We start from the raw sequence: 15,242 nt of genomic DNA, 5'->3' as shown, positions 1-15,242 counted from the left end.
TACTTCTTCCGCCATATACATATTTGTGACTAATCTATCTTTCTTGGGTCACTTTCTGCCTACTTGTAACTGGCAACTTTTCAGTAAGTATTGTGATGCTGAAAAAATAAAATACTGCTTTTAATAGCAAATGTTCATTTTATTAATGCAGACTGGGTGGTGTAAAACAACTTATGATGTTATATTCTGAGCCCAGCAGTGTATCTTACTAAAAGAAATAAGGTTAAAGATAATGTAAAACAACCTCTGTTTTCCCTTCCCCTCCTTGTAGACAAGTGGATGGTTTAAAACAGAGAATTGCAGGAAAATCTATCCCGACTGAAAAGTTCGCAGTAAGGAAAGCTCGACGCTATGCAAGTTCTCAACCAGTGAAGCTGATATTGCCTGCCTTGGTATTTACACTTGCTTTCTTGCAGTACTTTTTGAATGAAAAAATAAATATAATTTATTACACAGGAAAAGAATAATATTAGTCTGTATCTGTCTACCTTCTTTAAAGAATTATTGGCATATATGAGAATAAGATCGCCTTGTGTTTTTTGTGACACATTCTAGAGGCTGGAGCATACTAGCCCACTAGCAGCAAAAAATAACAGCCAGGTTTTCCTCGTGGAAGTTGAAATGTGTAGAGAATGAATTGTTCTTGCCACCTGGGGCTTTAGTTTCTCAGTGGTATTTAGTATATATGTTTATACACTTTAGGAGGATTTCAGTCCTTGTCCCCCAGACTCATCAGGAAAATAAGGAGAACTCATTTCTTCCAGTATTGTTAACTTTTTAGGTAAAATTTGAGGGGTGTGCATGTATGTGTGTGTGGTTTTTTTTGAGTGTGAGCAATATATGCAGCAAATAATGATACATTACAAATGCTATTCTAGTTTCACACGCTTTTAATTTCAGAAAGCACTAGCAGTGCCCTGCTTGTTTTTGTGCACTTTGTTGCTTAATTATTTATACACAAAAATTCTAGCATAAACCTACGCAATGGAAGATGAAAAGCAGGTAATTGAAAAGGGTTTTCTAGGTTAAAGCTCACTGATATAGAAAGAAAGGCCTTAAGCAAAGTCATACAGCAATTTTAAAATTCAGTGGTTTTGTATTTGATTGTTTGTATTCTCAAAATAATAATTTTAAGGACCGTTGCAATGAAGTTGTCCAGGACTTGTACAGCACAGTGCTATTCAGTTATGAGAAAATATTTTTAGCCTTGCTGTCCAATTTAGTATCTTGTTAACATAACAGTCTTTTCTACATAGTGTTTGGTGTTAATGGGGTAAACTTAATTGATACAAGTCTACAGATCAAAATGAGTCCAGAATATTGTCCAGTATTGTTAATAACATTTTATTTCAAACTTTGAGACAGATTTTTTTTCTCTCTCAGAATAACTGCTTAGCTACAGCACAAATTCAGGCAGAAACATTTCAGCAATGTGTTGTGTCTGTTTCAAAGTGCCATTACACTTAATGTTCTGGATGTGTAAGCGGAATTCAGCTTTAAAGATTAAATACTATAAACACTATTATCATAGATTAACACTATGTCTGTGATCACTGAATAAAGATCTTAGATTTTTTTTGGTTAGAATTTAACTCTGTGCACTCACTCTGTGCACTCACTGTTTACTTAATGTGCTGTAATACAATATTTAGTGCTTATAAAAACATAATGCCTGTGATTCTATTGAAGCACCTAGGAGGCCTTTTTTTGCCATGATTTGCCTCGATGGTTTTTAATAAGATTTTGTAGGAATAACTTGGAAATGTATGAGAATGTTCATACTAGAACTACATTTTCATCAAAAAAAGGTTTTATCTACTTCCAGTGTTAGTCTCTATAAAGGACGAAAGCTTATAGATTAATTATAGCATGGATATGCGTATACACACACAACGTGTGTGTGTATCTCATGCAGCATAAAAAAAATAACTACTTTCAAATACTTTTTTGGGTTGTATGTCTCGAATAGAATCAAAAACATACACTTTTTTGATGTTTATATGGGTGTTGGTATACGTATGGTAAAACCTGTTCAGTTTCTTTTTTTAAAAGATCTGTGAAAATACACAGTAGAATCTCTTAAGAAGAGTATCTTGAAGGTGCCAAATATTCAAAACTTAGAACCCCAAGTAAATTTTACCTGCACACTTGCAATGTTATTTTGCCTGCCCTATGCATAGATACTCTTGATACAACTATATGTGATTAAAAAAACAATCAGTTACGTGCAAGTTTATTAAGACAAATGTGAATGTCCTGTATATGTTGTGGAAGGTTATTTTAAATCATACAAATGCTTTTATCCTTGAGCTTCTTAACTTTGAGTTTTGGTTTTGAAAATTTTATATTCTTTAAAAGATTTTTGTGTGCAATACTTTGAATACTCAATGTTGTGTAACAGCCTTCCAAGTGTTACTCTTTAGGTAAGTATTTGTGCAGTTTCATGGGTTTATCTTGTTTGTTTTTGTCAGGAAATGATGTATGTCTGGAATGGCTTTGCAATTGTGGGCAAAAGAGCAGACCTCACTGAAAATCTGTTGGTAACAATTGAAAAAGAAGAAACTGCTCTACAAAATGAAACTAGTAAGTGATCAAATAAGATTGAATTAATTAGTTAGCCAGAAATGCTGATGGGACATTTTTCTTTCTCTGTACCATAATGTTTTATGAGGTTAAGTGTGGCTCAGCTCAGCCAAAGTGTGATTTGTTTGAAGTATGGAAATTTTGGAGCCATATGAAACTTTGTGGTTCTTTTTAAATATGTCCTTGAATTCTTTGAAGCATAGATATTTTTTACAGAGTCCGTCCATAAGTTAACAGAGCTTAGGTTCTAAGTAGAAAGAGAAGAAAGAATAAAACAGATGTACTTGTAGAAGAGGATAGCTTTACTCACTGTTCCTTAAATCAGGTTTTCTCAGGTAGGTGCTTCTGTCTGTCACTTGAACTTCTGAATAGACTTCTCTTCTGAATTCTTCTTCTAAAATGAATAAATATAACCTTTCTATAGAGTTGTTTTTGTAGTAATCAAAGAAAGAAACAGTCTCAACTCTACCCAGATTTTAATCACATTTATCAACAATTAGTCAAAGAATTAGATTCCCCCATTATTGAAGTATCTAGTTATGTTAGTGGGTCTGTAGTTGCATATACATAGTTTTGGAAATATGAAATATAGTCTTTATTTATCCTGTGTACATTAATAATAGCTATATTCATGGTTACATATCAGAACTTCTTCAACTCTTCAGAGTCTTTAATTTGTTACTACTAAATAAAAAAAAAAGTTAAGAATAGTGCCAAAATATAACTTTCCCTAAAGTATAAACCTCCAGTATAGCAAAAGCTGTTGGAAACTGAAGTTCCAGTTGTAGAAACTACTAGTAATACTATGAAAAATCCTCTGAGCTTAGTGCTGCAGAGAAGGAACAGGGTGAGGTGTTCATATAAAGCAGGAAATGGAAGCAGTGAGGTATCTTCAATAGTAAACAAACCAAAAGAGATAAATAGACAGCAAAAGCATGAACTAAATGATGATAGCAACAGCAAAAGCATGAACTAAATGATGATAGCAACAGTAAAAATTTAACACTTCTAATGATATTGTATTCTAAATAAATAGGTAAAAGAGAAGCACCCTAATAGTTGTCTTAATCACAAAATCATATCGAACATACTACCGTTGTCTCATACCTGAATATTTGATTTTCAAGCAAAGCAAATCTGACAACTGGCTCTGAAAAAATAAATGATATCTTTTTTTCTTGGAAACTAAGTTAACTCCTTGTCCTCACACCATTGTATTCATTTTGTGGTCAAATTGAGGCATCTTGCAGTCCTGATCACTTGATCATCCCCTCAGGAGGTCTTATGGAAATGGTATGATACTTTTCTGGCCTTCTATGTCCAAATATTCCTTAACTGGCTATCTGAACATAGGAAGAACTTCCAGGAGTGCCTCATTGTAGGTGAACACAGCATTAGTTTGCTTTTGTAATATTAGCTGTATTAAACAAAAAAAAATACTAATGCAATAATGTCTGTTTTATTTTACACTTTCGCATAACTTCCTAAGTTGGGATTGTAATCCCAGCTGTTGAAGATAAACTGGAAAATGTAGAACAGTAGTCTCTTTCAAAGTGTTTAGGTTAGGATTATCAGTTTCATTTACAATATTGTGTCCCATCCGTATTTTTATTTAGGAGTTAAATTATTCTTAGGTGGATTAAAAACGTGTGCTGCATTTTGGATATAAGTGATCTTGTCAAAGTTTAGTCTTGGATTCTTTTTAAAGTGGCACATTTTAGGGGTGTTACGATTTCATCTATGTAAAATTTGTGTTTAAAACTGTGTCTTTGCCTTGATGTTCTTGCTCTCTATTTTGAGCTAAATTTATATCTTGTAATTTGTCTTAATGTGTACCTCCTGTATTGTTTTTTTCTTCTTGAGAAAGCTTTTCATCATGTTTGGCTAGGCTTTTTGTGTTGCCAAAACTTGGGTCTTATCTATAGAACTTAATAGAGAACATAGACAAACTTAAGCCATTTTTTAGCTCAGATAGTGTTAAACTGAATGTAATAATCACTGGAAATACATCTAGTTATGACTTTTAAATAAACTGAGGTGATGGATAAAAAGTTTAAGGAAGCATATAGATGATATGCATAGCATAAGATCTGGACAGTGTAATAAGCTAAGTGAGAGTAATTTGGAAGGCCAAGATTGAATTGGATCTCATATTAATCTTTCATACTCTACTCAAAACTTCTGAAAAAAATTATACCGTACTTCTTAAATCTGATGTCTTTCCTTTGTTGTTGCTAGTTTAAACCTAAAGTGTAGCAATGTTTGAGATATCTGCAAATAAAATAACATTGCATGACTTCTGTGCAGAGAACTTCTAAGAGGTTTTGGCAGAAGTTCTTGTGAATCCAGTATAGTATTATGCAGAGGTTAGTGTTGTAAGTAACAATAAGGATGAAATAAACTTTCTATCAAATTCCTAGACTGAAGTGCACAAGGTATCAAGAAAACCCCTACAGAGTAAAGCAACTGAAGTCACATAGAAATAGAAATATAGTGGATGACTGGAGAGAGTTTTGAGAGTATTTGTCTCTAAGAAATATATAAATTCCCAGCAAAGTAGAAAAAATAACTTAAAGGTGCTTTAGGACCCACACCTCTAGTTCCCTAAAAAAGGCAGAGACTAGAGAAGGAAAGTTAAAGAAATTGTTTGTTGCTTTAGAATAGTGTTGTTTAGAAACACTGGAGTGAGTGATTCTTAAACAATGGAATAGTAGGGAGACATGAGTAAAGATCCTTTTTATGTATATACCTTAAGAGAATAGATCAGAAAGGATAAGGCTGCCACTAGACAATGAGAGAAATTCCTATATGGTAAAATGAGTTTAATTACACTCTCAAGGTGAACAACCAGAGACTTCTGTACAAAAAGTCTAAAGGAAACAGGCTCTGTATCTTAATACTGAATTTGTGAAGTTCAGTATTTATTTTCTGAGTTGCAGTTGCATTATACATGAAGACAAATTGTCTATGTAGCATTTAGCTAGAGTGGCTTAATTTCTGTAAAATCATATATTCACAAGTGAAAATGAGCATCTGTAAAATTAATGCTATCAAAATCTGAGTTTTATTGTTCTTAGATAAATAATTAAGGCTTTAGGTGCAGAATAAAATGTTCTAATCTGCACTTAGAAATCTGTTGTTCACCAAAGCTAGTGTTGAATAATTTCCTGGTCTTCCAAACAGTACTCTTAAACAGTGCATATTTTTTACAAAAATATGTACTCTATAAATAGTATGTAATCCTGAAACATACTTGCTGTTTACACTTTCAAGGTCCTTTGTAATAGTAGCTGCAGTGCAATATAATTTAACTGTGGACTTTGCATTTGTGAGGCTGATATATTTTTTTAAAGCTGTGGACTTGGACAAAGTAAAAATAGTGATTACCAGAATTGCTGTAGAACTGAGACCCAAATAAGGTGATTAAACCTATTAGCAGAACATGACGAGGATACAATATTATTTTAAGAGCTGTCAGCACTAGATAGCTTTAAAGGACTTGTTAGGTGCTGTAAAAACATGTTAATTGCACATAAAGGTCATCTAAGGATTGAGGCCTCTTAAAAGAGAGCTATTGAGCCATTGGCCTCAAGTGAACGGGCACAGCAGGGAATCTGTCAAGGATTGTAGCTGGTTGTATGCTCTGACTTTGCTGAAAATAGAGATAGTAGAAAGAACAGATGGAGTTACTTTTTCCTCAGGATTTCTGGGAATGTTATTTTCCAGAGTTGTTGCTGTTTTATCTAAAAAAATATAAGAAGGAATTTAACTTTTAAGAAAAATCTCATTTCTCTGATGATCTTGTGTGTTTTATTATTTCCATAATGATATTTTCCTTGGAACGGAGGACTGCAAGAAGATGCACTTTGAGATTTATTAAAAAGTTGTCCTTATTAAATTGTGTTGTGCACTTGCTGTCTTGGTTACAGAATTTTGATTTAATAGCCTTTTTGCTGTGGGAAATACCAGGAGATAATACCTGAAGAAGGTGGTAAGGACTGGCAAGTCTTTACTGGCATCCCAGTAACTTCAGGGAATGAGTGGCAAAGTACTTCACTGAATACTAGGATGCTTTAATCTTGCATGTTTTGGAACTGTTTATGTAGGCTTTTTTGGCAGATTATTTTAAAAAATGACCTTAGAGGACTGGTAATTAGTGTAAACAAGATGATCTGATGGGAGGATGTTTTGCTTCCTGAATTGTTAATGTATGTGCAGCCATCTGTCTTTCCATATGTGTTTTCTTTCTTTTATGACAGCGAGCAAATGTTACAAACCGAGGCAACAAGAAAAGGCTGCACTTGTTAGGGTTATATTTCTGTACTAGGCACAAAACTTAATTTTTCTGAACATTATACCACTGCTAGTGAAGCTTTTTAATTAGTAGAGATGATGGGAATATTAACATACACAATTTTTTGCATTTTTGCTGCCATAAATGCTTTCTAGAAGTTTTACTTGACAGAATCCTTGTGTATTCTTATGCTCTTAACACTGCTGGTGCTACTGGAGGTCTGCCAGTGCTTTGGAACTGTGAACACTTAAGAGAATGTAGTGTGAAGGCGGTTTCATTTAACTGAAGGCTTTGCCTGCTGTTTTAGATGTTACAGGTACATAGTGGAAGGTTATACCTACTTTGTACTGACTTCCTGGTATAGAAGATGGGACTGAGTGCTTTTTTTTTCTTTATAGATGCAGGCCAATTATTAAGAAGAAATATAAACAATGTTGTGCACATATCTTCTTTTGTGTTTAAAATTGTTCCTGAGGGTTTTATATGTTTTAAACTGTCACATTTTGACTCCCGAGCCTGAATATTCCCTACTGATAATCTTTCTTGTCCTTTTCATGAAGATGTCTTTAAATTGTACAGTGCATTTTGCTTTTACTCTTAGATCACAATGAATATTATATGGATGATGTGTGCTTGTTGCAGTTACTAAAAGGCCTCTGTCTAAAGCACTTAGGAAGACTCATGCAAGCTGAACTGTGTTTCAATCAAGTAATTCAAAGGTAAAAACTATAAAAATAGTCTTTTTACTTTTCTATGCTGTAACTTGGGGTGAAGCTTTTGATGTTCCTGCAAAAGCGCTCACAGAATTCTCAAAATAAGAATTTTGAGGAGTTAAACTTTAACAGAAAAAATCCATCCTTTCTAAGAACTTGTATTAAAATACCTCTGTCAAGTATTTAAGGGCAAGTATTTCTTGACATAAATACGGTGTTTGTGACCAAAAATACCACACTATGACAAGTAACACTTAAATGTAATTGGAGTTTTTATTTTTGTATTTTTAGATCTATTAGTATTTAGTGAAGATAGTTCACCTAGATTTATTGGGTTTTTTTAACATTTAGAGCTATAGCAATAAGCACTTTGCTATGTAGATGAGAAATTAACATTTACCAGTTTCAGCTGACATTTTGAGTTTCTTATAGATTTATTAAATACTAAAGATGTCAGATTCATATATACTAACATTTTTGTGTAACAGTCATGATTGTGACTGTGAACTTACTAGAATTTTTAGACTGAGTAGGCAGTAAGAACAATTTTGACCAAGTTAATGCAATTGTTCTAACTAATGGAGCAAATTACTTTATTTTAGGAGAACTTATATTAATTGTAATACCTGTTATAATATGCTACCTGGCCTTATTTTGACATGTCTAAGATTTCAAGTGGGTTTAGTGAGATATTTTGCAAGTTATGGTATAGTGGCTTTTAATTGATTACAAATTAAAAGAATGTTGTTTCTTAAAAAAAAAAAAAAAAAAAAAAAAACTCTAAAGGTGTTTGACACATGAAAGACCTTAGGACTGAGGCATCTCAAAAGCCTTCAAACAATATTTCTTTAAAAGAGTCTCTTTCTTTTAGGTAAATTGAAAGTCCTTTTACTTTTCTATGCTGTAACTTGGGGTGAAGCTTTTGATGTTCCTGCAAAAGCACTCACAGAATTCTCAAAATAAGAATTTTGAGGAGTTAAAGTTCAACAGAAAAAAATCCATCCTTTCGAGGAGCTTATATTAAAATATCTCTGTAAAGTATTTAAGGGGCCACAAAGCTTTTTCAGATATTTACTCTCTGCTTCTCTTGGGCTGCTGCAGTGTATTGTGATAGTTTGTCACATGAGCAGTCTTGCTGCTTTAAGACTGCTTTAAGACTGCAGAGAAAGACCTGGGAGTGCTAGTGGATAACAAGTTGACCATGAGCCAGCAACGTGCCCTCGTGGCCAAGAAGACCAATGGTCTCCTGGGGTGCATTAGGAAGAGTGTTGCCAGCAGGTCGAGGGAGGTGATCCTGCCCCTCTCCTCAGCCCTGGAGAGGCCTCATCTCGAGTACTATGTCCAGTTCTGGGCTCCCCACTACAAGAGAGACATGGAGCTACTGGAGAGAGCCCAGCAAAGGGCTACAAAGATGATCAGAGGGCTGGAGCACCTGCCCTATGAGGAACGGCTGCAAGAGCGGGGCCTGTTCAGCCTGGGGAAGAGAAGACTGAGGGGGAATCTTATCGACGTGTACAAGTACCTGAAGGGAGGGTCAAAGGACCAGGGACAAACTCTCTTCAGTTGCCCCATGTGGCAGGACAAGAGGCAATGGGCAAAAACTGAACCGCAGGAAGTTCTGCCTGACCGTGAGGGGGAATTTCTTCCCTGTGAGAGTGAGGGAGCACTGGCACAGGTTGCCCAGAGAGGTTGTGGAGTCTCCTTCTCTGGAGATATTCAAAGCCTGCCTGGATGCAACCTTGTCTAACATGCTCTAGGTGACCCTGCTTGAGTGGGGGGGTTGGACTAGATGATCTCCAGAGTTCTCTTCCAACCTTACTGATTCTATGATTCTGTGGTTCTAAGGCATGCTTTCTCTGCATTAAGGCTTGCCTTGGTGGATAAGGTGCCCGTTTTGCTCTCAAACATTTGAAACATTTTCCAGTGCTAGTTGAGAACTTCTTCATTCTGCAAAATTAGTTGTTATTTTATTTTATCCTAATAATATTCAGTGTGTTAAAATCTAACAAGGGGCTATGGGATATGGCCTTGGAGAGAGGAGAGATTCAGAAGAGCTGGTTGAAATTTGAGGATCACCTCCACCAAGCTCAGGATAACATTCATCCCAATGAGCAGAAAGTCAAGCAAAAGTGGTAGGAGGCCTATATGGATGAACGCAGTGCTCTCAACTAAACTCAAACATGAGAGATACAGGAGGTGTAAGGAGGGGCAGGTGGTCTAGGAGAAGTATAGAGACACTGTCTAAACAAGCAGGGATTGCATTACAAAAGCAAAGCCTAGCAAGAGCTGAATCAGATGAGAGATGTGAAGTGCATCAGAAAAGACCTGTTTTCATCAGCAGCAAAAGGAAGACTAGGAAAAAGTGAGCATGTTGCTGAGGAGCTGGTAACAAAGGTCTTGGAAAAGGCCACCATACTTGATGACTTCTTTGTATCAGTCTTTACAACCCTACAACCAGTCTTCAGGCATCCTAGGTCCTCGAAACTTGTAGTAACCTCCAGTATGGAAGACTTAGCCTTGCAGGAGGAGCATCAATCTAGGAAACATCTAAACTAGACATGTCCATGGGAAGTGGACATACACAAGTCCATACAATGTGATGAGATGCATCCATGAGTGCTGAGGGAGCTTGTCACTCTCACTGTGAGGTCACTCTCAATTATCTTTGAAAAGTCATGGTATTGGGGAAGGCTGGAAGAGAACAAATGGCACCCCTATCTTTTAGAAGGGCAAGAAAGAGGATCAGGGAACTGTGTACTAGTCAGCCTCACCTTAATCCATGGGAAGATGATGGAGCAAATTTTACAGAGCTGACAGCTGACCTCAACTGTTCTGTGAGTCTAAGAATTTCTTCTAGTGAAGACAAGTTGAATTCTGTTACTTTTCTGCTTAGCTGTTCAGTCAAGCTACGGGAGGGGGGATCTTAGCTCTGCGATTGGGGAAGAGGAAGAAGTATTTGTATTACACTGCTTAATCTAATGAACATTCTGTTTTTAAACTTCTTGTCCGACTTTTGAACTATTATCACACAATAAGGGAGTAGGTTTGCAGTAGCTTTGACAACATACCATAATACAAATAATAAATGAATAATTTCATAGTTCTGGAAGATCATATTGATAGCATTTCACGCCTGCTCTTTACAGGTATAATTGATATGCTCAGGGGCAAGTGGTAAAGAAGTTCCGAGTGTTTTCTCTGGCCCTGGGCTTTAACTGTAAGTGGTGATTGTGCTTAAAAGTTAAAAGATTATCCACGAAAAGGTTGTAATTTACCACTTCTGTATTTTTCTGGTTTTCTAGTGAGAAGCAGATAAAATATGACAATTATTTGGTGCCATTCACGCTGTATGAGTTGGGTCTTCTGTACAAACAACAAGATGAGAGAGGAAAAGCAATAAGATTCATAGAAACTGCAAAGTAAGTGGACTTTGTGTTTGTTTATGTCTGTAGATTAAAAATAATGGAGTAACTTTAGCAATGGGGAAGTGTATTTTTTCTGACAGTACTTTGACAAAGTAGAAATAACTATGAATCTGTGCTCTTGACCACGAAAAGCTGTCCAATATAGTTGAATTTTAATTTTCTACCATTTCGTTTCTGTTCTTCAGTCACATTAGACAGTATCAGATAAAACAGTACAGTGTGAAGACAACATTTCCATTTAACCTTTGGAGCTGTTGGACCCATCAGTATGATAAGAGGGGGTGGACTCTGTTACATGCATGGGAATGGAGTTGGAAGGTAGAGAAAGGATCAATACTACTTGTTTCCCAGAGAGCTGGTGTGCCTGTGCTGCAAAGAGGATGTTAGGGGGAACCGATTAAGCATAGTACACTCTGATTTCTTCTCTTTCACTTGTCCTCTGTTGCAGGAGAGGGCCAGAGAGCAACATCTTCCATAGTGCAGTATGTTCATTTGGTTTGTTCATGAGAGTAGGGTATATACTTTGCCACTTGTTTGTGTAGAAAAGTATACTAATGGTGTAGTATAGTTTTATAAATGTGAATAATAATTACATAAATATATAATTTTTTGGATTACATAGTGTGATTTTCTTGTATTTTATTACATTGGTTAAGTTACATGTTTTGAACTTGAACATAAATTTTCAGCAAACAGCCTTTCTTTTCTGTAGCCTTCTTTAATTTGTCTTTTCACAGCAGACTTACTTTTGTGGTTGTGAGGGCTCTTGAAAGGATCAACAAAATCACAGAATCAGTAAGGTTGGAAGAGAACTCTGGAGATCATCTAGTCCAACCCCCCCACTCAAGCAGGGTCACCTAGAGCATGTTAGACAAGGTTGCATCCAGGCAGGCTTTGAATATCTCCAGAGAAGGAGACTCCACAACCTCTCTGGGCAACCTGTGCCAGTGCTCCCTCACTCTCACAGGGAAGAAATTCCCCCTCACGGTCAGGCAGAACTTCCTGCGGTTCAGTTTTTGCCCATTGCCTCTTGTCCTGCCACATGGGGCAACTGAAGAGAGTTTGTCCCTGGCCCTTTGACCCTCCCTTCAGGTACTTGTACACGTCGATAAGATTCCCCCTCAGTCTTCTCTTCCCCAGGCTGAACAGGCCCCGCTCTTGCAGCCGTTCCTCATAGGGCAGGTGCTCCAGCCCTCTGATCATCTTTGTAGCCCTTTGCTGGGCTCTCTCCAGTAGCTCCATGTCTCTCTTGTAGTGGGGAGCCCAGAACTGGACACAGTACTCGAGATGAGGCCTCTCCAGGGCTGAGGAGAGGGGCAGGATCACCTCCCTCGACCTGCTGGCAACACTCTTCCTAATGCACCCCAGGAGACCATTGGTCTTCTTGGCCACGAGGGCACGTTGCTGGCTCATGGTCAACTTGTTATCCACTAGCACTCCCAGGTTCTTCTCTGCAGAGCTGCTTTCCAGCAGGTCAGCTCCCAGCCTGTATTGGTGCCGAGGGCTATTTTTCCCTAGGTGCAGGACTCTGCACTTGCCCTTGTTGAACCTCAGGATGTTCCTCTCTGCCCAACTCTCCAGCCTGCCCAGGTTTCTCTGAACAGAAGCCCAGCCCTCAGCTATATCAGCCTCTCCTCCCAGCTTTGTAGCATCAGCAAACTTGCTGAGGAGGCACTCTGTCCCCTCATCCAAGTCACTGATGAAGTGGAACAAGATTGGCCCCAGTACTGATCCCTGGGGGACTCCACTAGCCACAGGCCTCCAACCAGACTCCACGCCACTGATGACAACCCTCTGAGCTCTGCCTTTCAGCCAGTTCTCAATCCACTTCACTGTCCACTTGTCTAACCCACACCTCCTGAGCTGAGGTAGGACGATGTTATGGGAGACAGTGTGAAAAGCCTTGCTGAAGTCGAGGTGCACTATCCACTGCTCTCCCCTCATCTATCCAGCCAGTCATGCCATCACAGAAGGCTATCAGATTTGAAGGAAACAGTTGCTAAGACCCATTGCTATGCATGTAAGTGTTAGCACTAATACAGAGCAGCCACTATATTAGTGCTATTAGAGACCTCTTTACTCAGTCTCTAGAGATAGTTTTAGATACAGAGATGAGTTAAAATTTTTGCTGATGTTATCAACCTTGTTCCCTGTGGACGAACTAAAGATGACTAACTTTGGTACTTCAGTGAATGCAGAAGACTGAAACAAATCAGGTCAGAAATGTTTCTCTTGGAGACCAGCTATCAGCTAGAAATCTGATAAGTTAACTTTATTGTTTGCAGAAACAACTACAAAGAATACTCTATGGAGTCCAGGTTACACTTCAGGATTCATGCCGCACTTGACAGCTTGAAAGTGACTCCTGCTTCAACGCCTTGAGTTCATTGAGAAGAGACATTTTTCACGTGTACAGTGCACCACCTTTCTGGAATTATTTCCTTTTTTCAATCATGGAAAAGAAAAAACCTAATGATTGTTTTGTCATCTCTGATTTTATGTTTGTCATTCCTTTAGACTGCTTTCTCTATGGCTCATATACCATATCTACTTGATACTTTTGAAAAAGATCTTATATTTTGCTTCATAAAAATAATTTAATGTTTGACTTGAATGGGGATATTTTAAAAGAAAAAAATGGTTGCTGGTGCAATAACATTTAATTCAAACACTTTATTTTTTTTATATGAAAACAGATACTGGTTATGCAGTGGAACTGGTGATAATCTTAGCATTTTATGGGGATCTTTTTTGTTTTTTGCAGTACACTTGGGACCTTCTGCCTCTGGAACAAAAATGCAATAGCTGCAAATAACCTTTGCCTATGTTTGGCAAATACCTTATGCTGAAATTTTATGTTCCAGAGGAAAAAACTCATAATCTTTGACTTAATTTCATTTTGGGAACAAAATGAACATGTCTGAAGTGCAATATTTTTACACTAACCTTTGAGAAAAAATTAAGCTGGGCTACAAGTATAATGTCTTTGCTGATCTATTTCACTGAGATGGAGGATCATATAGGGGATATTCTTCAGTCATAGAAGAGCAGGGCTACTGGGGAAATTAAGGGATCGTCTAGACCATTTTATTGCCCTAAGGCAGAATCAACAGTCATGTAATTCCTAACGCATCATTTTTTGTTTTTAACTTGTTCTTAAAAACTTTCTGTTTGTAACCTGTGCAGGCAATTTTTTCCATTGCTTAATTATTTTTACTTGGAATATTTTCCTGATACCTACCCCAAATATTTCTCAGCACAATTGAAACTGATTACTACTTGTCATCTCTGTCATAGACACGGAGAACAGATTGTCCAAGGAAAAGAACAGTCTTCTAATATTTGAAGACTGCCCCCCTTGCTGGTCTCTTCTTTTTGTGGATTCCAGCTGTCACTACTTTTCCTAATATATGAGACTGACTCATATATCAAAAAGTGAATCTATTTTTTAACTGGGAGTGAAGAAATTATGCATATTCTAGCCAAGAGTTTCTGCTCTTTACCAAAAAAAGTAATAAAGTTGAGATAAGTACATGTGACTTTCCTTCCTCCTTTATATACAGAAAGCAGTGTCAAACTGAATTTCTCAGTTCATACTGATACTGTTCCAGATCTTGCTAGCTGTCTGTTCAAAATGTTAAGAATATACTTGATTTTTTTTCTTTACTTAAATGTACCCTCCAGTAGCTGTTCTGTCATTAATTACTGCAGAATGTGTCCATGTTTGTATTTCATGAAGGCCAGTATATTTACTTCTCCATCATAAATTCTTAGTGACTGTGATCCTGGATGTGATTGTCCAGCCCTACCTTCATATCCCAAGAGAAAACAGAATGTAAGAAAGAGCTGAAAAGCATAAATCTTTAGATAGTAAGTCTTAAGTTAATAAACTTTTCAGTTACCCATTAAAAAGTCTAATGTAATGAAAATTCTATTGTTATTCTCACCAGATGACTGAGAACACAGGTGTTTCTATGACTTTATAAATAGCTGAATTAGTAATGCTTTAATTGCATTTAGGTCTGTGTAATATTGACAAGGAAATACTTGCAGGTGAAGCAACAGTTTAAAAATGTAAGCTAAATAAACAACATAAATCTTTCAAAATGGAAGCTTAATCCAAAGTCTGGCTTCAGTTGGCTTGGATTTGGGCCTTTTGTCTGTTGTAAGTGTGTAACTAAATTGTTTGCTAAAATTCCACATTTGTAGCTTTGCAGCTTCCATACC

The 15,242-nt window shown here is 36.9% G+C and overlaps 1 protein-coding gene across 1 annotated transcript in view; it reads left to right on the top strand.

The window, feature by feature from the left end:
- Positions 1-13,541, top strand: part of TTC39B (tetratricopeptide repeat domain 39B) — a 76,652-nt gene extending 63,111 nt beyond the window's left edge. The window contains exons 15-19 of the mRNA XM_062599000.1: positions 272-392; positions 2,472-2,583; positions 7,479-7,596; positions 10,893-11,009; positions 13,301-13,541. Of these exons, the coding sequence (XP_062454984.1) occupies positions 272-392; positions 2,472-2,583; positions 7,479-7,596; positions 10,893-11,009; positions 13,301-13,397 (565 nt within the window). The 3' untranslated portion in view covers positions 13,398-13,541. The remainder of the gene's footprint in view (positions 1-271; positions 393-2,471; positions 2,584-7,478; positions 7,597-10,892; positions 11,010-13,300) is intronic.
- Positions 13,542-15,242: the final 1,701 nt, after the last annotated feature.

Source organism: Rhea pennata, chromosome Z (genome assembly GCF_028389875.1).
Source record: "Rhea pennata isolate bPtePen1 chromosome Z, bPtePen1.pri, whole genome shotgun sequence".
In the NCBI taxonomy this organism is placed as follows: domain Eukaryota; kingdom Metazoa; phylum Chordata; class Aves; order Rheiformes; family Rheidae; genus Rhea; species Rhea pennata.
This window is presented reverse-complemented; position numbering and strand designations above follow the sequence as displayed.